This window comes from Grammomys surdaster, unplaced genomic scaffold (genome assembly GCF_004785775.1).
Source record: "Grammomys surdaster isolate TR1022 unplaced genomic scaffold, NIH_TR_1.0 125701, whole genome shotgun sequence".
NCBI lineage: Eukaryota > Metazoa > Chordata > Mammalia > Rodentia > Muridae > Grammomys > Grammomys surdaster.
In genome coordinates this window covers 1,385,065-1,412,996 of record NW_021620536.1, presented here as the reverse complement: position 1 = coordinate 1,412,996, position 27,932 = coordinate 1,385,065, and the positions used below count along the sequence as shown (strand labels likewise).

Here is a 27,932-nt window from a genome sequence, read left to right as displayed (position 1 = left end):
CTGGTACCTATATTTGCTGAGCCATCTCACCAGCCATGGGCCTCTCTTCTCTGGACAGCCTATGCCTGTGATCTTAGGTTTTGGTCCTCAGAAGGCCCACCTTCCTGTTCCTGTTTCCTCAGGAAGGGGACTTTTTTTTGATGGCATCAGAACTGAACCCACTCTTCCTGTCTTGGACTCTTTAGTGTGTTTTCATTAGCTGTTCTGTGTCATCAGGCAAGCAGAGGAGGTGGTTAGTAGCACTATCCGTTCATTCACGACACATTTATCAAGGTCTTATTTAAGATTCAGGCACTGTGCTGAGAGCTGGGGTTGCCATGGTGACCAACATAGAACTTTCTCCTGCTTTCCTGGTTTATTGCTTCAGAATGAATCACACAAGAATGAGGCACTTGCAATACAATTTGATAAAGATTCTGAGGCAATAGCAAACATCCTGACAATACATCAGGGGAGCCACCTACTCCCATGTTTGAAAGGCTAAGACAGATTACCTGCAGGAGGTAACACTGGAGACATGATGGATGCCTGGGAGAAATAAGGGTGGTGAAGAGGTTGGTCGTCAGGGAGGGAGAAGGAAAGGGAAGTTTGAAAGGAAAGATGCAAGGCCTAAGGTAGAGGAAGTACCTGACCCACAATGAGTTCAGAATGGTAGCAGCAGAGTTGAGGAGAGAACACACAAGCCACTGGAGATGCTGTGTAGACTACAGGCTCAGGGGTCACGCTGCATGTCTGCTGGATACCCCGTGTTCTCGCAGGCTAAGCTACTACAGCTCAGATGTGCAAGGGCAGAAGATGGACTGAGGAGTAGAGTGCTTCCACAAGACAGAGATGATTTATATGCTCAGAGACGTTTGATCTTGGCCCATCACCCCCATGCTATCACAGGGGCTTAAGCATCCAAGTCCCTTCCTCCCCTCGCTAGACTCCCCTAAGCTCAGGACATTCTGGTGTTAACAGTGTCTGATGTTAACAAGTCAATATCCTTAACCAACGTCATCTCTGCTGCAGATACATCCAACTACCTGGCAAGGCCACTATTGCTACTAGGAAGAAAGCTGGAGCTTGCAGAGTCCCCAGCCACCCCACTCAGTGCTGGTGGTTATCCTTATAGGTGCCAATGTCACTGAAGTTCAGGGACATTCAACCACTTGTCACAAGCCACCAGGCTAGAAGTGGCAAGTGGAGTTGGGTCTGGACTGATCCCAAAGCTATGGCAACAACATAACAGCTTCTCCTTCTCTGCCACCATTACAATTCTTTAAAAAGCCATGATATTTCTTATTCCATATTTCACAGTAAGTCATATTTCTTACTGGCATTCTATTTTCCACATGAATGTTTCTTTAAGGAGGTCTTGTGTATCTTAGGCTTGACCTGCCTAAGTGGCCTAGAATGACCTTGAAGTTCTGATTCTACTGCTTCCACTTCCCAAGTGCTACAACTGCAGGCATGCACCACCATGCCCAGTCTATGTGCTACTATGGATGAATGGAACCTAGCCCAGTCTACCAACTGAGCTGTGTCCCCAGGGCCTTATTGATCCTTGTTTTGAAGATGTCCCCAAAGGTTTTTAGGCAATCCCTGGTATCCTAAAATGAGAGCAGCAGGAGAGGTTTCCTGACGTTCTACCCAGACGTGCAGTGTATTCACTGTATGTGCACTGTGTGTGCACTGTGTGTGTACTGTGTGTGCACTGTATGTTCACTGTATATTCACTGTATGTGCACTGTATGTGCACTGTATGTGCACTGTGTTTGCACTGTGTGTGCACTGTGTGTACTGTATGTGCACTGTGTGTGCACTGTATGTGCACTGTGTGTACTGTATGTGCACTGTGTATGCACTGTATGTGCTCTGTATGCACACTGTGTGTGCACTGTGTCTGCACTGTATGTGCACTGTGAATGCACTCTATGTGCACCATGTGTGCACTGTATGTGCACTGTGAATGCACTCTATGTGCACCATGTGTGCACTGTATGTGCACTGTGAATGCACTCTATGTGCACCATGTGTGCACTGTATGTGCACTGTGTGTGCGCTGTGTCTATATTGTACGTTGTTTGCTGCTTGCTTTCACTTTTACTACTTTCATTACCACTTTAATATTCAATATCCAGGCTAAACAGCTATCCAGTTTTTCGACTCTTTGTGCCTCTCAAACACCTAGCAACAAGTCTGGTGGATGCCAGCTGTGGAAATGGATGAGTTCACTAGCTAAGGCTTCAGCTTCAGATGCAGGTCTTAATGAATAAATCAACAGCCCTTCATTAAGTGTCTCTCCATTAGAGGCTCAGCTCTCCCTGCAGTCCGATGGCCCTGGCTCTACATTCCTGATGATATTCTGGATCCTATCAGCAATTACCCATCTCCTTCCTGGCAGCAAATAGAGAAGGCAATTTTCAAATTGTTTCCATTATCATAGAGCATTTTCTCAGAAACATCACATTTTAAAAAATGGGTGCGGGAGCATGGAAGTATTTCCAGTTAATACAGTCATTGAATTTTCTAGATGAAAGCTGGTTTCCATGGTGGCCACTGTATAGTTTGGCATTAACAGACCTGAGTATGTATATAACCTTGCCTTTACTAACCATGTGAAGGAAGGCAAGCCACTTCATCTTTGCCCATGCTCTGTAAGACATCACAGCTGCTACAGGGACAGGCCACGTTTACAGATGGGATGTAGCTTTGACACAGGAGGTTCAAAAATCATTATCAAGAGAGGTTGGAGAGAGGCTCAGGGGATAAGAGCACATACTGCTCTTGCAGATGACCTGAGTTTAATTCCGCAAACCCACATTAGGTGACTCAGAACTGCCTGTAACTCCAGCTCAAGGGACCTGACAGCTCTGGATTCTATGGACACCTGCACTCATATTCACAAACTCTCATACACATCCATAATTAAAATTAAGTAAATGTTTAAAATTGTTATCAAGAAAGCCGTCTGCCTATCTGTCCTCGGGATATTCTGATATATATATTCAAAGATTGGGCAAAATATTGCTTTCCTAAGTGTTCTGGATCTCACCTGTTATAGTTGTCTGATGAAATGAAAAGCTAGGAAGACTGCAGCTGGCATGTTTAGCATCGCGTAGCCTTCCTCTATCAGACAGTTATGTTTTCATTACAGAATGATGAAGTGGAATTTGTCCGAACCGGCTATGGGAAGGACATGGTCAAAGTTCTCCATATTCAGAGGGATGGAAAATACCACAGCATCAAAGAGGTGGCGACTTCGGTGCAGTTGACTCTGAGATCCAAAAAGGATTACCTATATGGTGATAATTCCGATATCATCCCTACAGACACCATCAAGAACACAGTGCACGCCCTGGCGAAGTTCAAAGGGGTATAAATCATTCTTAGATGCTTGCTCCTTCTTGGTCCACATTCAGCGCGAGCTCCAGTGGGGGCGGAACTTGCTTTTTTTTTTAGCTCTCATTTCCTTTTAACCTATTTTTGCATATATGCCATTTTTAAAATTTTCTTTTTTACCCTAAACTCTTCAGGCTTACAGAAAAGCTTGCTCCATTTTATTCATTTAATTTACTTCGTTAGCTAAGAAAAGAAGCTCCTGGGCAAATTAACTCGTTACCTCCCGTCAGAATGATGGGCAGGTCAAGGTCACAGGAGGATTTCAGACTAGATTTAGCACATTTCTCATGCGTTTCTTCTATCACTTTTAGAACGTGCATTTGTAGCAGAAAGTGCCATTGTTGTACAACCGAAGAGAGCATCAATTATAAGATACTCTACTTTATTGGCAAAATCTATTGTCAAATTTTGTCTCCTGGTTGAGTTGTCTGCTTGCTGTAACAAAATACCCCGTATTCCAGGACGTGGGGGTGCGACTTAGGGTGGGAAGAGGGTTTATTTTGGCTCGTGGTTTGAGGGTAGATCACAACCGTAATTTTGCTACTGTTACGGATCGTAAAGTAAACATCTGATAGGTGAAAGCTAAAGGGTTTGAGGCCCACGGGTGAAGAATTATTGCTACACAATTTGGGAAGTGGTTGGTCACGGCACTCAGAGTAGGCAGTTAGCTGCGTTGTAGCTGTAGTTAGGAAGAGGAGAGACGAACACTGAGGCTCTGCTTGCTTTCTCCTTTTTATGTGTTCTCTGATCCCCGGAGATGGGATGGGCACACCCACACTCAGGGTGGGTCTTCCCACTGTGGAGATGCTCGAGCAGACTCGCCTAAGGGTTGACTTTTTCTTTGGAAACACTGCAGCCTATTTGCAAGGCTCATGAAAAGACCCAGTATCACAAGCTCCCTGAGAAAAGACTCAGGAATACAGCTACTGTTTTTTTTATCTGCTGATACCTCCTTTCATGCAAAGCAGGCTTCCCTTAAATACATGAAGAGGCTGGTGAGATGGCTCATCAGTGAAGAGACTGGCTGCTCTTCCAGCACCAGTGGGTCCCACTTCTAACACCAACATGGTGGCTCACAAGCACCTGTAACACGAGTTCCAGGGTATCCAATACCCTCCACTGGTTACTATGGCACCAGACATGAACATGGTGCACAGACATGCATGCAGTCAAGATAACCATATATGTAAAATGAAAAAAATAATAAAAGTAATAAAAGTAGTATCAAGATAGAGTTTCCTCGGTGATAGAAATCTATGACCCACCCCAGGAACAGTTGAGAAAAACCAGGATCGGCCTATATTATCTCCTTAGATCCTAATTCTGTGTTTCTCTCTTTGGGAGAAACAGCTCATCCGGAAAGAGCTCCATATGTGTTTAGCAATTACTCTTGGCTGGGTCTAGTGGAGCCCTTGGGGGCTGATGGAGAAGAACAGCCTTGAGCTTGCTGTTTGCCTGGGGCTAAACTTTGAGGCTTATCTTAAACAAACACAACAAAACAAAACATACTTTAAGCCAGATACAGAGGCTTATAATCCTAGATGTAGTTCAAGGTCAGATGAAGTTGTACAGTCAAGAAGCCCTAATCTCAAAATAAACAAAACAAGCAAATCTTTTAAATGAGATGTTTTTGATGAAGAGTATTTCTCTCTTTCTTTACAGATCAAAAGCATTGAGACTTTTGCTATGAGCATCTGTGAACACTTCCTCTCTTCCTTTAACCACGTCACCCGAGCCCACGTCTACATGGAAGAGGTCCCCTGGAAGCGTTTTGAAAAGGTTTCATCATTTATGTTCCTAGTTTAATGAAAGAACTTGTTAGTGTGGTTTGTGCTGGCATGTGATTGGTAACAGCTTGGTCCTCCCTTTCAGTACGGAGTCAAGCACGTCCACGCGTTCATCCACACCCCCACGGGAACACACTTCTGTGAGGTGGAGCAGATGAGGAACGGTAAGAAACCAGGTTCTAAGGTTTATTCAAGAGACAGCAGGTGTCTTTTGTTGATGTCTCCTTGGCTTTTTGTTTTGTTGTCATTTTTAAACAGTTCTTTTTCTTAACATGGAGGAAAACCTTAAAGAATTTGTAAATCTTTTACATCTGAGATGGGACTCCACCCTATGACTTTGGATTTTATATTAAAAGGTTATCTACTTTTGGCTGAAAGATAACAGGTGTGGCAATTCTTTCTATTACAAAATCTGGAGTTTGGTGGAAATTGTCTACTACCCAGTTTTGAAGTGAAACACTGGAAATGACAAGAATACATATTTCCTCATAGAAGCAGGAGGAGGCGGGATGGGATGGGGGTTTCTGGGTGGGGGGGATGAGGAAAGGGGATAACATCTGAAATGTAAATAAAATACACAAAAAAATTACAAAAAAATTTCCACATTTTCTAACCAATGTTTTTACTACAGTATCATGATACTATACCAATGATCCAGAAACCAATATATGAAATGACTGTTTCCCTGACGTTTTATTTGCATAATAAAATAATAGTATTATAATCTCTTTAAAATGAGACTCACTTAAAATAGTGATGACTATTGCATAATTCTATTTAGCAAGAAATTTACAATTTAAAACGAACTATGAAACTTTATTATAACATAGACCTTATTATTTGATCAGATAGTTAATCTGATCAAATAAGGGTCCTAAAGCTGATGCTCCATTGATTGAGGTCATGAGAAGCAGAATTAAATAATCCATTCAGATTTGGAGCAAAGATGGCGGCAACACTTCTGTCTCCATAAGAGATGCTTTAGTGACCATTACAGAGTCACTGTCAACTCTGAATTCTATTTTTGTTTCCTTCCTTCCTTCTTTATCCATTAATGTTTCATATCTAGATATAGTTAAGGCTGTCTTAGTGTTTGAATAAAATGGAATATTATAAAATATAAAACTATTATTATAGAAGAAATCAAAAAGTTATATTGAACCAAAAGGACAGTTTTGATCACCAAATGCTTAGTCACAGGAGTGAAACTCCCCACACTGAGCTGTTCTCTAAAACAGCACAGACATATTCTCCATCTCGTCTTCCCTCCCTGCCTTCTTCTTTTTCCTCAGTCTCAGCATCTTTTTTTTACTCCCCTTCTTTTCGAATGTGTGATTTTAGAGACAAAAAAGGGAAACACTTATTTAACTCACAGGCAATGTTCTCCTTCTTAATCTACACTGACTACTGTCATGAAATTAGAGTCTAAGCCAGTTCTGCTTAACTCTGCATGTGATTTTAATGTATTTTAATTGTCACTTTAGGGAACCAAAGAGAAATGAGGAAAATTACTTTTAATAATAGATTTAGCTTAATCCAAAATGTTATTTATGGAATAAATGCTAGCTAAGTCATTTTCATTCTTTGAAATATCAAGTCTAATGTGTGGCTATGCTGTGTCTGCAGTACAGCTTCAGTCACGTTAGCAGTGTTTCAATGTCGGCTGACAGCAAGCGGCTGGAGGCCACTGTATCAGTTAGCATAGCTCCTAATCCATGTTCACACATGTTTGGGAACTTAGCATATTTTCGATCCCATTCTTCAACTCGCTTTCAAAGACTAGAAATGACTGGGTATCCACCCAAGGAGAGCTGTTGAAAATCAAATCCATCTATGGAAAGTGCTAGTGTCATTCACTCACGCTCTATCCACTGAGCAAGCAGACTGCTGCCATGCAAGATGGTAGGTGAGAGATGCACAGATCTCTCCCTGATCTCAGAGAATCTACAGTAGATTTCGTTATTGGAGACAGACAAGCAAACTCATTGCAACTTGACTGGCTAGAGACCACAGTGAAGGGATTTAGAGGCATTCTAACAGAACAGAGACGGTCCAAAACTCAACTCTTCCCCAGGGTAGCCATAATTATTGCTTAGTTTAACAACAGAAAAGCAGAGGTCTGTAATGGTCAAGTGAGTGAGTGAGTGAGTGAGTGTATGGGTATGTGTGTGTATGTGTGTGTATGGGTGTATTTGTGTGTGTGTGTGTGTGTGTATTTACTGTGGAGAGAGAGAGGAAGAGAGAGAGAGAGAGAGAGAGAGAGAGAGAGAGAGAGAGAGAGAGAGGAAGTGTATGTATAAATCTGTAAGGTCTTCATCAGACACTCATTTTGAATGTTTGCTTCTCAGCTGCTCCCTATGTTGGGAGCCTCTGGCGTATTTAAGGGTTGGGACCTAGCTGGCAGAAGCGGGTGACTAGCTCTTGGTTCTGATCCTGCTCTCCAGTTTCTAGTCTGCTTCCATATCCACGAATCTGTCTCATGTTCCCTCCACCACTGGCTTCTCTGCTCTGCTATGCTCTCCCTACAATCACGGGTGGAAACCCCGCAAAACACTGAGCCTAAATAAAGCTTAAGCTGTGGATATGCTCTGATCAGTAGGTGTGACCAAAGTGTGGGGAACAGGCTGGGAAGGCAGAGTGAGTGAGACACCCGGGGATTTGCTGTGTAGATGAAGGGCAGGGATGAACAAGGCGGGGAGAGGTGGAGATGCACAGACTGGCAGCTTGCTGGAGGTCGCTTTGTGCGGCCTTTGAGATGTATAACCAGCGTACTAGCGGTTGAGTAGAGCTGGAATGTTGGAGACAAAGGTCTTGAAGGGGGAAGGACTGGGGGTTAGAGAGAATATACACATGAATAAAGTTTGGAGGCTAAAGACGGTGAATTTTGGAATGTGGGATAGAGATAGATTTGGGGACCATCAACAGATAGATAAGTGAATAAAGCCCTAGGGACAGAAAAGGGAGGGAAATAGTTCTAGAAAACAGAAATAGCATATGAAGTATATTGACCAGGCTCTGCAAAGAAACAAAGCTGATGGAATAAATATGTATACATCAGAAGGTAATTTAGTAGATTGGCTTACATGATATAGTCCAGGTGGTCCAGCAATTGCAGCCTGTAGTTAGTTGCCTAGTCTGTAAGGTTGGATGTCTCTGCAGTCCTGGAGCATTCCTGCAGAGCTGCTGGTCTTCAAACTATGTTGGAAGCCCCAAGAATATGCTTCTGATGCTAGCGAAGGAATGCCTCAGTCACAGGATAGATGCACTCGCCAGCGAGAGTAAAGGCAAGCAAGCAAAAAGCTGAAGCTTCCATCTTCCATGCCCTTTTATCTGGGCTGCCTCCAGTATGCACTGCCCACAATTACGGTGTGTCTTCCTGCTTCAAATAATCTGATCAAGAAAGTCTCTCACAGGAATGCCTAGTGGCTTGGGTTGTAGTCGTGTCCAGATCTAGTCTAGTTGACAACCAAGACAGTCATCATGTGGCATGAGCAAAGGGGAGATAAGGCAATCAGGCCTTGGGGAACATTCTCTTTTTCAAGACTTTGGCAGAAGACTGGTCAGAGGGGCAGAAGGAGACTTCTAGAGAAAGTGGTGTCTTAGAAATAGAAGAAAAATATGCTTTTAATGGGGCAGCAAGAAGCAAAGACTCCCATATGTGATGGCTCAGCACAACTTCTTCCTATAAGCCCAGTTTGGGGAAGGCGGGGTAAGAGATGATGCATATCAGTTGTGGGGAAGTTAGACAGAATCCTAGACCACCTTACCCTGCTACTCCTTCTTTTGAAGTTCACCTTTATCATAAATTGCCATGTTGGCTAAGTAGATGTAAAGACATTGAAGAAAAAAGAGAGAGAGCCAGACCCCCTCAGATACAAGTACCAGGTCATAATTGGCCCATAGCACTTCCCCTGGGGAGATTCCCACAGTCACACTGCAGGAGGCCACAAAATGCTGTTTCACTGAGTGTTCAAGCAGAAGTCAAAATTGATTTGATATCTGCCACAAAAGGGTAAGAAATCTTGCTTAAATGAGGGCTGGAGAGGAACTCTAGAGTTAGTACACATCCTTGGTGATTTCCACAAAGATACTTTCAGGCAGGGGAGTGGATGTGGATGTTACAGTAGTTAAGTCCAGGACACTGATGATGATGATCAAAGAGACCAGACTTCTCTTCTTGCCTGCATGCCAGGAGGTAGCATTTGCCTGAGTTCTAATCACTAGGCCGGCACTGCTGAGCAGAAAGATGAGCCTCAGAACGGTTCAAGTCTTTTGTCTCTGCAGATGGCTCCAAAGGTTCTGGGTACACATAGACCTACGGCAGTTTCCCAGAAGTTCCAGTCAACTGATCTGAAGCTCAGGACGTTCTGATATCCTGCAGGGCTGGCAGGGATGGGGTAAGAGGATGGATGTGTAGTAAATGAATTCAGTGTCCCCTGTGCACTGGATGCAAACGTGTGTGTACACAGAGCTCTGCATGTGAGACCGTTTCTACTCGGTCCCTCTTGGAGAGTACAAGTGTACATTGTCCTTTCAGCAAAGTCCAACTCCTAATTTGCTTATTATCTAAGTACGAAACTGGAAGGAACTGATAAAATCCATGACATCATCTCTGTAAGCAATGGAGCATTGGAGAGACGGCTCGGTGGGTCAGAACTCGTGCTGTGAAGGCATGAGGACCTGAATTTGGAACCATAACACCCATTGCATGGATGTTTGTACATGAAACCTCAATACCTTGAGGAATACCATTTGAAGCCAAGAGCTTTCTGGTCAGCTAGTCTAGGAAAAACAGTGAGCTTCCAGAAAGACTTTGTCTTGAGGCAATTAGGAGAATATTAGAAGAAGACACTTGACATTCTATGCTAGCCACTGTATATATGCTCGGAGGTGCATACACTCACACACTCACATGTATATACGCCAACACACATAAAAAAGGAAAAAGAAGAAATGCCCTTGTATCAATCCATACATTCCAACATTTATAGTGAAGCCTGGCACTACAAGTCCCTGTGGCTTGTTGGGGGCCAGAGAGAATTGTGAGAATCCTGCCCTTTACCCAAAATAGTAACATCACCCATGTGAGTCCCCAGGGGGCCTTCACAAGAGAATGACTGAGTTACACCTGATGGACTCAACTTCTTCCTGTTTCCCTGAACCAAAAGTCTGGGAAAGCTGCTGCATCTTGGATGACATAGGTCCTGATATAGCTCTAAAACTCATTGTACTGTAAAGGTAGATCCTTTATAGAGACCTCATTATGTTGAAATTTTGAGTATTTAATTGTTGCTATTTCCTTGAGAGAATCAGGAGAGAAAAATTTGTTCAACCCTAGGGTCAAAGGCTGGTCTGCTGTTAGTAACCTCCGTGCCCTGATAGGAGAACTAGGCTCTCTGCATACAAGATACAGCATAGGCTGCTAGCGTGCATGCCATTGGATCTTCAGGACCAATGCTTTCTCTCCTGAGGCTCTCCTAGACCGGAAGCTTGGCTGAGCCTGGGTACCACTGTGATGTCTGAATCACTCATTTGAACTAAATTAGTCCCCAAGCCTATGAGATATTCGAATTAAAATTCACAATTATTTAAGCATTCAACGACTCCCATTCTGACTCTAACTACAAAACACAACAAAGCAACAACAGTAACAAAAGGGTACCAGATAACACAAAGCTAGATAGAGAAACAGAAGCAGACAGAGCAGTTGCAGATAAGAGATACTGTATTAGATATTGGAAAAAGAAAGCCCTCCCATTTGCTGATATGAAGGCTACTGGGAGGCAGAGATAAGAAAGGACAGGATGCAAACAAAACCCAGGGACAGGACAGGTAGATTTAAGGGGTGACAAGCTAGACAAAATGAAGAATGAGGGGACATCAAGAGAGATCTGAGGGGTGATAACCATGTCTAAGACAGCTGCTTTCGTCCTCTGACACCAGGACTGCAGCTCTTTGGTTCTTAAGAGAAGTTCTTGGCAGACACAAGATCCTAAAAACACCTTGCTTGGCACCTAGTTGAAGTGAAGCCATGTTAGCCCTCTGCCTAGTGACATCATGTCTTTCACTCCCAGAATCGCACAGCCTGGACTTTGAGGATCCCTGGGGGTACAGAAAGAATCCACAGAGGCAAACATTATAATTCAGTGGTTCTCGACCTTCCTAACGATGCGACCCTTTCATACGGTTCCTTGTGTTGTGATGACCTGAACCACAATTATTTTTGTTGCTACTTCATAACTGTAATTTTGCTACTGTGATAACTCATAATGTAAATATCTGTGTTGTTTGATGGTCTTAAGTGACCGCTGTAAAAGGCTAAAAGGTTTGTTTGAACCCCCAAGGGGTCGAGACTCACTGGTTGAGGACCACAGATTTAGTCGCTCTTTGCCTCTCTTTAGCCCTTTCCAAGTTTGCGGTTTGATAGTAGAATGATTTAATATAGTTTTAAAATATCCTCCTTTTAGCTATTTTTGTCCATTTCTTGGAGGCGTTAACTGTGGAAGCAATTACCCTCTTCATGACAGTTCCCCACCCCCTCAGCTCAATAAAGCTTTTTTTGTGTGCTTTTTTGACACCTGATGCGTAGGTAAGGTTCTAGGCTTGTTTCCTATTCATTTGAAGCGAGTTTCTTTCCCTTTGAGAGCTAAACAGTGGGCGCATGCTTCTCTGAGAGATAAACCACAATCTGTTGAGCGTGTAGGAGGGCACTAGGGGCTGAAGAGCTTATACTCTAGTGATGAAAAAATGTGAAAAGTCTTCCTGTTGCATTAACCCTCAACCGTAGCGGCGCTTCGGGAAGGTGGGGTACGGGCTTCCGGGGCAAGATCTCAGGCTGATTGGGTGCTTTCATGGCACGGTATCCAGATGACACTGCTTCTGGTTGAATTACTTCTTTTGGATCTAAACTGGAATCTTTTCAGTGTGTGTGTGTGTGTGTGTGTGTGTGTGTGTGTGAGCATATTTTTAGTTGATGGCCCCATGCATTTGAAAGTCTCAGGTTTTTACCAGTGCTCTGCAGGCTGGGGCACTGCCAACAGAGAAGATAAAATAAGCACTCTGATTTCATCCAGTCTGTTTAATGTGTGCCAAGGAGAAAAAAAATGGTTTCAACATTCAAAGAGGATAGTTTTTGTTGGTTTTGTTCACAGTGACGGAGGGCATTAGAGTAGTTGGCTTCCCCTCGGACAAAACTAGTAGTAGTTAATTGTCCAAGGGAACAGAAGGCATTTACTCTGTGGGAATTGGATGCCAAAGCACATTTGAAAATGCACAGCCTTTCTCTGTTCCCAGAGTGCAGTGAGAGAGTGAATAATCTCAAGATGGCCAGCCAGGGTCGATATGCGTTGCTCCAGGGCTGGTGGAACACAGGATGAAGGCCTTTGGTTTCAGAGTCCATTGAGCCTGTGGGGCACAGGAAGCATTGACAGGTGGTTAGCGTGGGTGCAGAAAAGCCAGTCGCAGCAAGGTCATCATGGAGACTTTCACAGTGCATTTGGGATACAGCAACTATTCTATGAAACCCTCATGTATGTTACCCTAGAAACCCGTCAACTCCAAAAAACCAGCATGGCTATCTCCATTCCAAGGATGAGAAAATCAAGATAGGAAGAGGGGAAGTGACTCCTCCAGAGGCATCATTTCCATCAAGAGGGAGAATGCTGTGGTAGAAAGAGCACTGGGACTTGATCTGAAGGAGCTCTGAATGCCAAAGCTGGGGATTCCAGATAGGCAACACTACACCTCAGCGTCTGTATGAGTAAGATTGCAGGAGAAGCTGAAGCTTGGTGAGCAAAGTAGATGCTGGGGATCAGAGGTAGATGCATTGGAGAAGACGGAGACAGAGCCTTAGTCTCTTTCCCCTTCTCCTTCTCCTTCTCCTTCTCCTTCTCCTTCTCCTTCTCCTTCTCCTTCTCCTTTTCCTTCTCCTTTGCCTTTGATGGATTCTACTATTTTGTTTTAGTGCTGTCTTCTGTTTCTTTGCGGGGGGGGGGAGGGGGATGGTGGTACTGTTTTCCAGAAAGAGATATCGGGGAAAGCATTTTAGCTTACATGACTTTGTACGTAATGTATGATTGAAGTTACTTTTTACTGGCAACTCATAGGAAATTTGTTCTTCTAAAGATTTAGTTTTATCTTTTAAAAATTATGTCTCTGTGTTGAGTATGTGCACACCAAGTATCCACAGAGGCCAGAGGCATCAAACCCCACAGGGGCTGCAGTTACAGGTGTTTGTGGGCCACCCACATGGGTGTTGGGAACTGAACTTGTGTCCTCTGCAAGGGCAAGGACTGTTCTTAGTTGCTGAGCCATCTCTGTAGTCCCTGTACATTTTTAAGGAATACCATACTTTCAAGATGCACAGGAACCATTTTAGAAAGTGATGCTTTACTATTCAGATGCTTCACTATTCAGTGGACGATGGAGATGCTTTTCAAAGGCTGAGCCGCCCAGAGCTCACTGTGGATGGGAGTGGGAACCCTCTACTCTCTCGGGAAGCCCTTTTGAAGTACTGAAAAGAGACAAAGGGAGCATCAGGAAGGAGACACATTGCACAGATGGAGGATGATCTAAAAGGGGGGCTGAAAATCACGGAATCTCATGGCGTGTGGCTGAATTTAAACGTCACCTCCACCCATTTCTAACTGTGTGAGGATGGGTGCAGAAATGAAAGTCTCCTGCACAAAGATATTTACTTTGGAGACTTCTGAGGATTAAGTAAGAAAATGTCTTAGAAAGGTATCAGCCAAAAGCATGCTTACAAACTGGATGGTTTCAGCCAGAGTTGACGCCCATTTCTTCCCTTTGCTACCTAAAGTGTGAGAAATGGAGGGTGGGGGAAGGCACAGAGTAATACTGGTGGATGTCAGCTCTCTAGATGAGAAAGAGACTCCATTGTGATGGTGTTGCCCCTTGACATAAGTTACCCTTATACTTCTCCACTCAACAGACACCTCTTGTGGGCTCCGCTGTTCTCTTGGGTTTGAAACAGACAGTACGGTTACATACTGATGCTGTGGCACCAGAGTCTTTCTAGATTTAGAATTTAGGCTGAGAACGCACTTGTGGTGGCAGAGCACCTGCCTAGCATGCAGAAGAACCTGGGTCGTACTGTACCTGGAACAGAGAGGAAAAAATAAAGTTAGGCAAACCAAGCCAGATGAAGGCACTCAAGGGCTGCTGGCATCTTCCTCCTGGGCTTTCTTCAAGTACAGCATCCAATGAGAACTTCTGGAAGTTGATTTTTTTTCTGTCATGCCAGTTTATCTGAGGACATTCTATACAGAACCCTTTATTTAATCAGGACATACCAAATCAGCAGATCTACTGCTAACCTCTGGCCACGGCATTCTCTGATGGTAGGGCTTGTGTAGCTTTGAAAATATCAAAATATAGGCATTGCTTATCTGGCTCTGGAGTGAGTCACAGCAACTGAAGCCACACAGGTGGTAAGGAAAACTGCGAGATTTAAAGAGTTTTGATGGTGTCTTCTGACCCTTCTTGCTATAAAATCCCATATGTAGCCCAGGCTGGCTTCTTGTAGGAGGAACTAAGGTGGGAGGAGTAAGGAGAGGAAGAGTAAGGAGGAGAGGAGGAGAAAGAAGAGGAGGAACTAGGAGAGAGGAACGAGAGAGAGAGAGAGAGGGGACCATGGAGGTGGATGTTCATGTGTCTGTAGCAGTCAAAGGTAGTTGGTATATCTAGGTTGGGTATTGGGTTACACTTCTGATTGTATGGGCATCTTGTTACTGATTATTATCAAATATATAAACTTTTGGCTAATTTAAGCATTAGAATCTCATTTTCCTACTGGGCCCACATGGATGGCAGGATGGTCGGATGGTCTGGGCAATGCCCAGCCTTGCAGAGACAGCAAGAAAGATTGGCAGAGCCATCTCCCACACTGACATCTTGTGGGTGGCAGAGCTGGTGTTTCTGGTTGGCCATTTCGAGTTGCGGTGCACACGTGGCCTCGGGCCAAGAAACATGGTGGCTGAGCTAGGCAGAGCCGCTGCAGCTTAGATAGTCGGTTTGATCAGCATCCGTTTTAAATAATTACCACAACAGCTTCTAACTTTCAGTGTTTGTCCTGTCTCTACATCTCCAGCATTGCTATCATAAAGGTGGGCGTCCACACCTGGCCCTTGGGTTTTAACTGTCGACTGTAAATTATATTCTCCTTTTACTAACACCGTATAGTGATGCTCAGGAACTCTGACTTTGGATTTTTCAACTAGACAGGCCATGAAGGGTAAGTATTTGTCAGGACCAACTTACAGGCTGGAGAGAAGTAACCGTAGGAACCCTGCTTTTTGACTTTGTGGTTTTTCAATCACTCCCTAAATGTCCTTTGTCTGCACGAGCCTGTGCATACAAATAAGGTCGTAGAGATTTGAGTTACTCAATTTTTGTGGTTCCTCAGCTTTCTTGGTACTAAACTTCTAGGAGTCCAGCCAAATTCCCCTACCTTGGGACAGCTTGTTCAGGCTGCCTTACCCACGCTCAGGAAGAAGTTTGCATCCACTGGGGACAGCTGTTGCCCCAGGACTCTGCCACATCTCTTAGGAAGAAAGCTCCTTCTTGCTGAGTCTACCCTGGGTTTTCCCAGTGTGTTAGTGTGATGTCCTACCCAGGTCCCACTACGCTGCAAAAGCTACAGTTTGTTCAAAATTAAAAATAAAGAACTCCTCTTCCCTAATTGTGCAAACCCTCTATCATCTGGGTCCTTGTGTTAGTTAAATGCATTAGTAATGACCCCAGAGAACCCAGGGTAAGTCAGTGTTGCATGAAGGGAAACGAATCAAAGGCTTTCATCCCAGAGACAAGAACAATCCAAAGTCTGAATCCTCTCCCTCCCTCCTGATGTTTTCTGTTATCTCCAGTCTGTTGTATGACTGAGTCTGTGTCTGCCTGTCTTGTCAAGGGGCTTTTACTCCGTTTTATTAAACAGAGTACAATATGTGGCATGGGGAAGGAATGAGGGGTGCTTTTAAGAAATCTTTGATGGAGGTTTATAGAGAATGATACTCTACCCAGCCAGCTGATCCATACACAATGTTACCAAGCAGTATGGGCATGTTGCCTTCAGTATGTACAGCTGATGGTTATTTCATAAGAATATTTTTGCTCTGTTTGATGTTTACAGCAAGTGATTGTCATAGAACACACGTAAACATACACACACACACACACATATACACACACACACTGCTCTCTGGGTTAGTGTAGGACTGTGAAGGACAGCATGGTTTCTGGTCGAGCACTGGCTAGAGATAGCCGGAGACCCAGCAGATTAGAGACCTCACAGGTTTCCCTGCAAGGGACGGCATGCATTTTGCCATGCTCTTAGACTCCAGGCTCCTGACATGCGACGGAAGACCTCCATCTATCTGCACCTTTCAGGCACATAGGACAGCCCTCTACAGCCCCTTCCAAAGAGAGGTTTGTGGCCATCGGTCATGTAGCACAGGTAGAAGGCAAGACTACGGGCTGCAGAGCCTCAAGAGATCTCCATATTCATGAGATACCTAAAGGCCAGAGGGTATAGTCAATTAAGCATTCCTTCCCAGACCCTCCTCTTACTAGCAAAAGATATTTAACCTCAGGCCTGCCCTGAGAACATGAGGTACAGCTTCATCCATTTTTTGCCATGACAATAAACATTGTAAAGCCATGAACTACCTCTCATCTTTGGGGCCCACTGTGGGGAACCATGGAGAAGGCTTTCAACTACCAAGCCACCGCCTAATCTCCTGCCAAAGACCTCTCTGTGGTCCAGCCATGAAAACTCAGCCATGACTGAGCCGCCACCTAACCTCCCGCTGAAGACCCCTCTATGTTCCAGCCATGGAGGCTGCCCACTCAAGGGAGCTAGCCGAGCCAGCCATGATCCAGCCAAGCAAGCCACGACCAAGGGTCTCATTCCCTGTAGGGCGCCACCGGAGCTCATCTTCTCCCCCTTCCCGCTTCGGCTTTGGGTCAATCCAGCCCATACACCCCTGTCTAGGTCCTTTCCGCAGCCACTCAGCTCACTCTCTTACCTGAGAGCCAAAGGGCTGAGACGAGTTGGTCCCTGGCCACCTCCTGGCCCGGGGATCCCTAACCCAAGAGTTCCCACCCCCACGGGACCTCAGACTGTGTTCTCCCCACGCCTGGAGTGGAGCCCTGTGGCTTCTCACAGCCCAATGTCTGCTTGGCGCCATGTGGAGTGGACACAGTCAATATCCTGCACTTCTGCCTCTTTGAGCCATGGTCCTAGCCCCTTGGGGTGGTAGACATGTGGGACCTACAATTCAGCCCAACAGGACCCATGCCCACACATGCTACAGACTGACAGGTTAGGGGCATGGACCTAATTTCAGATTAAAGCTATACATTAGGTTAGGTTGTAAAACTGGATTACATGGGAAATCCAGGAAGTAAGGTTGGTTGTTACACTTTCTTTTAAAGGCAAGCTAAACAAACAGGCTGTGTACACAGTCGGATAGTTGACTTAAGTCTTAAGTGCATTCTTAGCTCTGGCTATGAGGTCCAGCAAAAGTTGTAGTTTCTTAGAGTGTAAGAGATTTGTAATAATATGATATTGCCACAGGCATTGAGCTAGCCCTACTGGGCACTCCAGTAAAGAACATCCTCTAATGTATCTGTCACCTTCCACCACCCATCCCCTTATGAGGGGAGAGTGAAAATGATAAATTTTTCTCTTCCTCGTTTTTTACCCTTTCTACAACCCTTGATACCCACAAAGTAGCTTCAGCCCCAAGCCAGAAGTCTCTGGATATCAGCTACACAGACCAATGCCTGGATCTCCAGCCTCCTCACCCTACTCTGTTTACTTTCAGACAGGTCCACACCACTACTCACTAATGAGGCTGTCTGGTCACGGCTGAGCTTATAATACCCATCGGGACATCAAGACATTCTCAGGGTGTAGTGGTGACTGATGTCACCAGCCAGCTACTATAGATCAACCAGAGGACATACTGCAGGAAAAGGACCCCAGTGCCAGAGAGAGGACACTCTCTGGGAGGTGTGCTGTCGCGTCCACCCTCGACCAACAAGGAAGACGCAACACGCGAGCTCTTCTCCAAGTAGTTTATTCAGGACCCTTGAACAATCTTCTGACTGACGACCCCGGGGGAAGCGGCTCCCAGGCTTAAGTACTCTAGGACTAGCCAACCCCCGTCTGCCACGTGGTAACAGCAGACAGGTCCACACACACGGAGACAAGCGAGATCACCAGCCACAGCCAAATAAGGAGTTGTTTACTCCTAAGAGTCCTAGCCAACAGGTGGCGGAAGGCAGAGACCGGCGCCATCTTAAGGGCGCGGCACTATGCGGCTCTCCACAGTGTGTGTGTGTGTGTGTGTGTGTGTGTGTGTGTGTGTGTGTGTATCCCATCAACCCATATCAGACTGCTAGCTGAATGACTGGCATCTTGCATTTCACAAGATGGCTTCCTGAGACACATTTGCAGGTACTGGGAGGAAGTTACCTCAGCATAGATCAACATATTCTTGACCCTATTTTCCTCAGGCAGGAGAGGTCAGATCGTCTGGCAATTCATAAAGAAGGAATCCCCAGAGACCAGTGATCAGTATAGACTCTTCTGCTTACACTCACTCTCTCCTACCCTTCTGTCTGACACAGGACCTCCCGTCATTCACTCTGGAATCAAAGACCTCAAGGTCCTGAAAACAACCCAGTCTGGATTTGAAGGGTTCATCAAGGACCAGTTCACTACTCTCCCTGAAGTGAAGGACAGATGCTTTGCCACTCAAGTTTACTGCAAGTGGCGCTACCAGAAACTGGACGTGGACTTCGAGGCCGTCTGGTATGGCAAGCAACTGCTAGGACCTAAAACTGGGGCTGGTTAAAGGGATCCTGGAGCAAAGAGGAAACCTAGAGGCCTGACAACTCAAATTCCCCCTGGTGAGGGTCTGGGGGGGGAGCGGTGTGTGTGTGTGTCGGTGTGTGTGTCGGTGTATGGGTGTGTGTACACATGCACTTGTACGCACATGATTCCCCTGGTGTATGTGTGTGTGTGTGTGTGTGTGTGTGTGTGTGTGGCAGGGTATGGGTGTGTGTACACATGTACTTGTATGCACATGCATGTGGAGACCAGAGAACGACTCCAGGTGGTGTTTCTTACAAGTTATCCCCCTTGTTTTGTGACCAGCTTCTTACTGGGACCTGGGACTTGCTTATTCATCCAGGTTGGCTGGCTAGGCCAGGATCTGCTTGTGTCCTCAGGGTTGGGATTAAACAGGTAATATAATGTCCAGCTTGTAATGCAGGTGCTGGAGATGGAACTTAGGTCCCCGTGTTCACATGGCAAGCTGTCTTCCCAGTCCCTCTTTTCAAATTCTATGAGTGGCTCACAGACATAAGTGCACAATGGAATTACTCAAGATATTGTTAAAATAAAATCACTGCATTCCCTCCTGGGCCCCTCTGAGAATCTGTATCTCTAGAAACACCCCAAGTGACATTTCTGCTGCTGGGCTCCTTCAAATGAAGGTAATACCTAGCTGTACAACAATGCAAAGGGGCCTGAACTAAGGTTCCCAACCCCTCCCAGTTGGTGAAGACTGTCTTAGTTTCAATACTGAAATTTCCATGTCTCAGAAAACCCTCTGGTTTTGGACAAATGGTGAGAGTTGGTCATCCAAGGCTGAGCGTCCTCTGGTATTCACAGAAGTATTCTGTAAATGGGCTGAGGAGACAGCTCACTTATCAAGCGTTTGTACTGCAAACTTGAGGACCTGCATTGGGGCCCCAGAACTCACACGTAAAAGCCGGGCACAATGGCATGTACTTAGCCAGCAGTGGGAAGATGAAGCCAGGCAGGTCCCTGCAGCTTATGGGACAGCCATCCTGGACGAAGCAGTAGCAAAGTCCAGGTACATATCACAGACCTGCTCTTAAAAAAAAAAAAAAAAAAAAAAAAAAACAGAGAGCAACTGACAAAGGTACCTGAGGTTGACCTCTGTGACACACACACATATGCTGGCACACACAAATATACACACATGTGCCACACACACACACACGAGAGAGAGAGAGAGAGAGAGAGAGAGAGAGAGAGAGAGAGAGAGAGAATGACACATGCTTAAGCCATGTAAAGTGTGAGTTTTATCACAACTCTGACAAGGAACAGTTGGCTTCTGAACTCCGAGCTATGGAGATTGAATTCCTTTGCTGACATCTCCACCCTGGGATGAGCTGGAATCTGTTCCTCCCTTACAAAGGATCTCCCACTGGTCTTTTATCTGCTCTCTCTTGCTCTGTCTCTGTCTTTGTCTCTGTCTCTGTTTCTGTCTCTCTCTCTCCCCCCCCTCCCTCTCCCTCTCTCTCTCTCTCTCTCTCTCTCTCTCTCTCTCTCTTTTAATGGAGAGGTTTTTGAATGCTTGGAAGGGAACCTCACCCTGGTCCTCTTTCCCTTCCTTATTTCACGTGCTCTCCCTGGGCGCTGGAGCCTGACGGATTGATGGTGAGAGAATCTTCACAGTCAGGGTGCCAGGTAGGGGAGGGCTGCAGGCCTCCCACTAAAGACAAAGGCTCAGAGGAACTGCTTAACTTGTGAGCTCAGGTCTATCATCTCCAATGAGGGGTGGGTGGGAGGGGGGGTGATCACAGCACTGCCTCCACTGTATTCAAGGTTCTGTGTGTTTGACTTACAGAGACACACTAAGTCCTGAGTAGGAAGAGTTCAAGGACACAGGCGTGAGCAGGGAGATAGCGTCTGTGTTTGGGAGTCCCCCTTCTGTGTCTGCATACATGGTAGAAGATTGGTGCTGAAATCCTATTGGGCCTAGGTATCACTCTATGAGAAGAGGTAGCTTCTTAGTGTTTGCTTGTTTAATGTAGTGGGGTGTGTGTGTGTGTGCGTGCGTGCATGTGTGTGTGTGTGTGTGTGTGTGTGTGAAAAGTAGGAAGGGATATGAAGTGGATTCTGCTTGTTTTCATTTTAGCATTGCAGAATAAGAATCCTTCCTAAAACGGTCCATACAATGGGTTTCTGGGCACTCCTTTTTAGCTTTATAATGTATCCCTAACAAATCCTATGAGCTCCTCCACTCCACCTTTGTGTTCTAGGGGCGCTGTCCGGGACATTGTCCTGCAGAAATTTGCTGGGCCCTATGACAAAGGCGAATACTCACCTTCCGTGCAGAAGACCCTCTATGACATACAAGTGCTATCCCTGAGCCAGCTTCCTGAGGTATGCTTTGTCACTTGTATTTGGAGGACGGAGAGGAACTGTGTCTCCTGTCAGCTCTGAGGAAGAGTTGAGTGTTAAAATAGGAGAGTGGAAGACACTTGAGAAGTGACATCTGTTGTTGTTCAAAAGCTTGTTATAGCAAGTGAGAAGACAGCAGAACATGGGAAAATCTGTTCAACCTAAAAACACAGGCGGCTGCCACAGTGCTGCAGTTTTGTTGGAAACTCCTTTGAGTTCCTTCAACCTACTGCAGATTTAAACTTCAAGTTCAGGCCACTTCCATGACTTTCTATGGAGAGATAACTAGACAAAGCTTGTATGTTTCAAGGTATAAATGATAAATATAGAGAAATTCAATCCAATTTCCCTTCTTTCCTTCCTTCCTTTCATCCATCCAGCTACCCATCCATCTACCCATTCATCCACCTATCCATCCATCTACTTATCTACTTGATATTCCTGGACATTGTATCTCTGGCAGGACCCAAAGGATATAAAGATAACCTAGACATGGTCCCTACCCTCAAATATTTCACCATTATGTAAACATAGAAAACAAGTAAAAGTTTTAAAAGAACAATAATAGGTTATTATGGGAATATGGGGGAAGTCTCACTTAGGTATACGAGGTGTCACTAGGTTGATTTTCTAGGAGAGGAGTGTGCTGAGCCTTTAAGAATAATAGGGGTGATCTGGGTTTATACTCAAGGGCTGGGGGACAGGATAAATGTGGAGACAGGGGATAGGCATGACATAGACATTTACTGTTAAGGACCAACCACATGTGACATGCTAGGAGGGAAGTATTTTCCTGTGTGCAGGCATAAGGTGGAAATGGGTCAAGAGGACATTTGTAGGCTTATTTATAGTCTATGCTTTATTCCTAGCCACTGGTGGCCACTTAGTATAGCAAAGTATAGCATGATAAGATTTGCATTCTAGAGTGCTCACAGGTCGTAGTATGATAAAAGGTTACAACGGGCCACAGGCTTGGAGACTCGTGAGATGAAGTTACAGAGGTGTGGCCAAGAAAGCATGGGCTGATGCTATGTTGAATTAAGAGAAGCATTGCCTGGGCCAGCGTGACTTCTCCTTGGTTAGCACTATAGCATCCTTCCTCTTGCTTCCTCTGCCTGTGACTACCTCCACTGGGTAGAGTTGATAAAAACTGATAAACATTTTGAGTGTCCATAGCTCCCCCAGAATTTTTCACCCAGTAGTCTAGAGACTCCTTCCAGAACCTGGGAGGTCTCTAATAGAGACCTGTTCTTTGGGAGAAGGCTCATTTCATGAGGCAGCATATTCTTAGGCTTAGGTACAAGTGGACCAGAGAAATAAGTATGGCTTGACATACAAAGAGAATATCTATCTACATGATTCAAGAGAGAAGATGGGCTCGCCCAAGGGCTGGGATGGCTTTTCCCATGATGTCAAATCCTGGCACAGTACCACAAAGAGTCAGAATTTTAAATTACAATATGACCTCAAAGATTTAACATGAGTACTTTTTTCAATTTGAAAAGTAGAGTATAGTTCATTAAATCTTTATGTCATGGACATGGGTCTATACCTTTACACTTATTCTAGGACCTGTGAATGTTAGGGACCATCCTATGGGGAGGATGTAGGAGGGAAGACGTTAGAATGTTGACTGGCCAGTTTCTGAAGGCCAGTTGGATGTGGAAGGGATCTGCCAGATTCCCAAGGAGCCTGAGCTCTTCAGAGACGGTTTAATATTGAAGGGAGAGGAATGAGTTGGCTATCAATTTAGTAGGAAGAGTAGTGTGGGTGGAGGGAGGGAGCGATTGGCAGCAGAGGATCATGGGAGAGTACCTTAAGATACAATCATGGCCACAGGAAGTGGTCAGTATGGATGATTAGATGGAGGAAGAGAGAATCTCCATGGCTCAGTGTAACCCATGCTGTTGTGGATTCCAGATTGAAGACATGGAAATCAGCCTTCCAAACATTCACTACTTTAACATCGACATGTCCAAAATGGGGCTGATCAACAAGGAAGAGGTAAGAGAGTGTAAAAACACTGAAAGCACGTTTCTGCGCCATCCCCCTCCAGTCCCGTCATCAACTTGGGACAATATGAACGTCTAAAACCTGTAGCAGCTGCTGGCTAGGCATAATATTTATAGTTGCCACTGATTGGAACCCTCTTTGGCTCTGGGTCTTTCAATGCCTAAGGCTGAGTACTCTAGAAGCGGATGAGAGATCACAGAGGAGGCATGCTAGTTGCAGGGAGGAACAAAGAGAAGGAACAGAGTGTGCCCAAGGAAACAGCTCTAAGATCTCCTTGGGAAAGTGCCACCGAAGGTCACAGCTGCGTTATTCTTCCGTCATGAGGCAATGGGAAAGGAAGGCTGTATTTTCATTTTCTTTTATCATGCCCACCTTTTGACTAAACAGTCAATTCAGCAGCACACAATATGCTTGGGAGACATGAAAGCGTGTTTGTGCTACAGATGGCAAAAACAAGAAATGTACGCTTTCAAAGGGAACCTTTTTCTCAGGAAAATATACAGCCCTGACTTCCTTTTAGCCGTGACAATCAAATTGTCTGACTAGGCATCCTGGAGCCCTGATTGGTGGCCTCTATGGTCACTTCCTGGGAAATCATAACTGACCCTACCCCTTGGACATTTCAGTCATAGACCTTTTGACCCATCTGTAGCATCGTTTTGGGTAAGTGCTTTTAATGTGTGCGAGGGAGAGAGGTAAGGAAGAGACCGTCTATTTCAATGTCTCTGCCTTTGGAGACCATACTCTCTGATGCATAAGATAAACAGAAGAGTCTCTAGAAACTTACGGCTGCTGACCAGGAGTCTTTCAACCCTCCCTCCAATACCTGATTTCTCTTTTGCAAACAGTGCTGGTGGGTTCCACTGGCTCTGAGCCATCAGTCACACATGGATGCCTGCTCCAGTGCTGGAGCATGAGCACCAGGTGCACATATCTTGTATGAGGTGATCTAGGGCCCTGGTTGGTGGAAGAGGGCAAGTTTGGCCTCGTGTTCACTGAGCTGACAGGACAGGCAGCACCAGTTACCTCAGAGGAAGGAGAGCATAGCAGTGTGCTTCATTTGTGAATGAGGACAGAAGCCTTTGGGAGTGGTTTCTTGCTGAATGGCAGGAGATAGATCTGAGAACAATCTTAGTCATGTCCGCCACAGGCAAAACCAATGAGCTCCAAACAGAAAAAACGACCAGACTGATGCTCAGCTTCTGCACAGCTGGGAGGGTTTCTGAGGTGTCTACTGAGCCTTGGGCTCGTACCCATCCCCTCCAGAGCTAAGTGGATGTGTCATTGCTGCAGAGTGGGTGGGAGGTGGAGGGTGGGGTGGGGGTGGGAGGGATCGGGATGAGGGGATGAGGGGGATGAGGGGGATGAGAGGGAAGAGGGGGGGAGAGGGGGGAAGAGGGGGAGCGGTTGGGAGTTGCAGAGAGCAAAATAAAAAGCTGCAGAGGAAGCCCCTTCCTAGATCCCAGCCCTGGCCTGGAAATCAGAAGCCCTGAGCTCTTCAGGAGTCAGACTCTCTTTTTCTTCTCTCTCTCTCTTCACAACAAATACACACATGCACACCCATGAATAATGTGTCCTCACACATGTGTACCACGTGAAAGGAACATAGGAGAAGCAGGAAGCTGAGGCACAGTGACAACAGCTGGGGAGTGACAAGTGACAGGGTGGGAGGATAGACTCTACAACACAGCAGCCTAGACATTTCACAGTGTGCTCACAGCCCTGTGGACCTCAGATGCTCTCCGGGCATGACTAAATTATAGCTGTGGACAATGACCGATGTCCAAAATGAGTTATCAGAGAAGGTCAGATTTACTCGCCGAATTTTAAAAAGCAGGATTGTATAACGCATTTAGAATCATCCATATCCTAACGACTAACAAACAAGATGCTTCTTGGCAGCTGGTGGAATGGTGTGATCAGTAAACCAGTTGCTGTGCAAGCACAGGGACACGAGCTTGGGTCCCCAGCATCCATGTAATCAGCCAAGCACTGTGACATGTGTCAGTAGACACAGCACTGATAAAGCAGAGACTGTAGGACCCTTGGGGCTCATGGGTCAGCCAGTCTTCCTGAACTGATAAGCTGAGGTGCTGGGAGATAATTCAGGAGGAAAAGGCACTTGATATATAAGCCCGATGACCTGAGTCAGAACCCTGAATCCCATAAAAAGGTAAAAGAAAGATGCTACTACACAAACTTACCTTCTAACTTCCCCAAGAGTGGTGTGACACGCGCAACACCCTTTTCAGTTCTTACACACACACACAAATATATACACATGTCACACACATGCACATATTCACACATGCGTACGATAACCCAAAACTACCATACAAAACTCTTAAAATCTCTATACTTTCTGAAAAATTAACCCATTGACCAACTATAGCAAGGAAACTCAGGCCCCGCTAGATATGAAGTCATTGTCTCGCAGAGGAGTTTCCTCCTTGACAATGTGACATTCTTGCTTTAATATTGGCTCATAGTAAGGAGAATGCGCTCTCTGAAGTTACCCTGTGCTTCCTCTACAGGTTTTGCTGCCTCTGGACAATCCCTATGGCAAAATAACAGGGACAGTCAAGAGGAAGCTGCCCTCAAGGCTGTGACGTTATGGCTCCAGCCAATTGTGATGCTGGGGATGACTGTCTTTACCTGCAAAAAGTTCAACTCAGGATATTGATTGCTTTTTGTCTGTATGAAGTAATTGGTTTTTGTTGTTGTTGTTGTTGTTGCTAGTTCAACAAGGAACTTGTAGTTGTGTGTACATGGAGCCCCATATTAGCACGTTATAACATGCTCCATGGCCGTGGGCAGTTTCCTTTAAAATTACTGGGCAGTGTTAGGAGAATCACAGTGATATTTCTCCTTGCTGTTCTTGTGTTCTCTGCCTTAGAATCTGTCTTTAGAATCCGATCGTTCAGGAAATAATCATAAAGTACTGGCTGTTGCCACATCGATTAATTTGAACACTGTCATCAGGGATATGTCTGTGTAGTGCAGAAAACATAATAAAACCGTGTGAAAAAAAATCATCATAGCGTTTTTAAAAACTCTGCCACTCTGACAGAAGCTCAGCATGGAGGAGGCCAGGTGGACATGAAACTCCAACCCTAGCTGAGGAGTTATTGGTGTTTGATTGAGGCTGGAGGAGAGAAAGCCAGCTTTGTTTGGGGGTGTGGCACCTGGTATGTCAATCACATTGAAGGATCCTAGGGTTTTATGCCCAGAAGTAGTCAGATAAACCCAAACTGTCCTCAGTGGGAGAGAAAGAAAGAACATGAAGTTGAGTGAGTGACGTAGACCTGAGATGAACTGGGATGGGAGGCAAATATTATCAAAATATAGTGTATAAAATTCTCAAATAATTAATAAAAACATTATCTTTAAATGTTTAAAAACTACTTTTAAGTTCCTCTACCAGTTAGCATGAATAAAAACAAGAACATTTTTAAAAAAACCCTTTAGCATTTGCAACTGACTGTTTATTTCTAGCCTAATAATGATTTTTATCACCTTGCTGTGTTGCTTCTATGATTTTTACAACCCTTGCAGAATACTTCGTGCATACTGGGACACTAAAATAAGGATACGTTGTTTTTCCTTGAGTGGTGTGTATCCATCCCTCTGGTGTAAAGAGCTGCTGAGTGTTCATACAGTCAACAGATAGATGGCTGAGTGTGCACATGGGAAGGAAGCTCTAACACACTCCTCTGAAAACACCTTTACAAAGACTGGACAACAGGATTCGTGAATGAGATTTACCTTGGATCCTGTACTTTCCTGACTTTTCCAATTATGAAAACCTATTGCTTTCACGATCAGAGGAATTCGAGCATAACTGATAACTTAAAATGGATTCAGACTGGAGAGGCGATTAGCTTTGTATCAGTCACTGACATTATTCATTACATGTTACCCTACAAAGCCTAAAAAGAATGACTTTAGAAACCACAGTTAAGACCTGTGAATATGAACAACCCATTAACCTTCCCGTGCTTTTTTTTTTTAAAAAAAATTTTTATTAGTAACTTTTTTAATGTTAATCAAGGCTTTATGAGTTTGATAATGCTCAATAACATCAGTAACAAGATGCCCATACAATCAGAAGTGCAACCCAATACCCAACCTAGATATACCAACTATCTTTGACTGGCGGAGACACATGAACATCCACCTCCATGTCTCTCTCTCTCCCTCCCTCTCCCTCCCTCCCTCCCTCCCTCTCTCTCTCTCTCTCTCTCTCTCTCTCTCTCTCTCTCTCCTCCTAGCTCCTTCTCTCCTTCTCCTCCCCCTCTCCTTACTCCTCCTCTTTCTCTCCTTACTCCTCCCACCTTAGCTCCTCCTACATAGCACCCTTCCTGTTAAAATAAAACTTTTCTCTCCAAATACAGTTAGAGCATAACTATAGCAATTTGTATCAGTAAGCTACAAGATAGACCTAATACCCAGTCCATCATTTTGTCGACTAACCAGAACCTCTGTCATCTCTCCTAACTAAAAGATGT

General features: G+C 45.0%; 1 protein-coding gene across 1 annotated transcript in view; it reads left to right on the top strand.

The window, feature by feature from the left end:
* LOC114639341 (uricase) overlaps positions 1–26,884 on the top strand; it is a 36,849-nt gene extending 9,965 nt beyond the window's left edge. Inside the window, exons 2-8 of the mRNA XM_028788085.1 lie at positions 3,140–3,358; positions 5,047–5,163; positions 5,257–5,335; positions 18,822–19,005; positions 21,270–21,393; positions 23,332–23,415; positions 25,959–26,884. Coding sequence (XP_028643918.1) covers positions 3,140–3,358; positions 5,047–5,163; positions 5,257–5,335; positions 18,822–19,005; positions 21,270–21,393; positions 23,332–23,415; positions 25,959–26,033 — 882 coding nt within the window. The 3' untranslated portion in view covers positions 26,034–26,884. The remainder of the gene's footprint in view (positions 1–3,139; positions 3,359–5,046; positions 5,164–5,256; positions 5,336–18,821; positions 19,006–21,269; positions 21,394–23,331; positions 23,416–25,958) is intronic.
* The last annotated feature ends 1,048 nt before the right edge of the window (positions 26,885–27,932 follow it).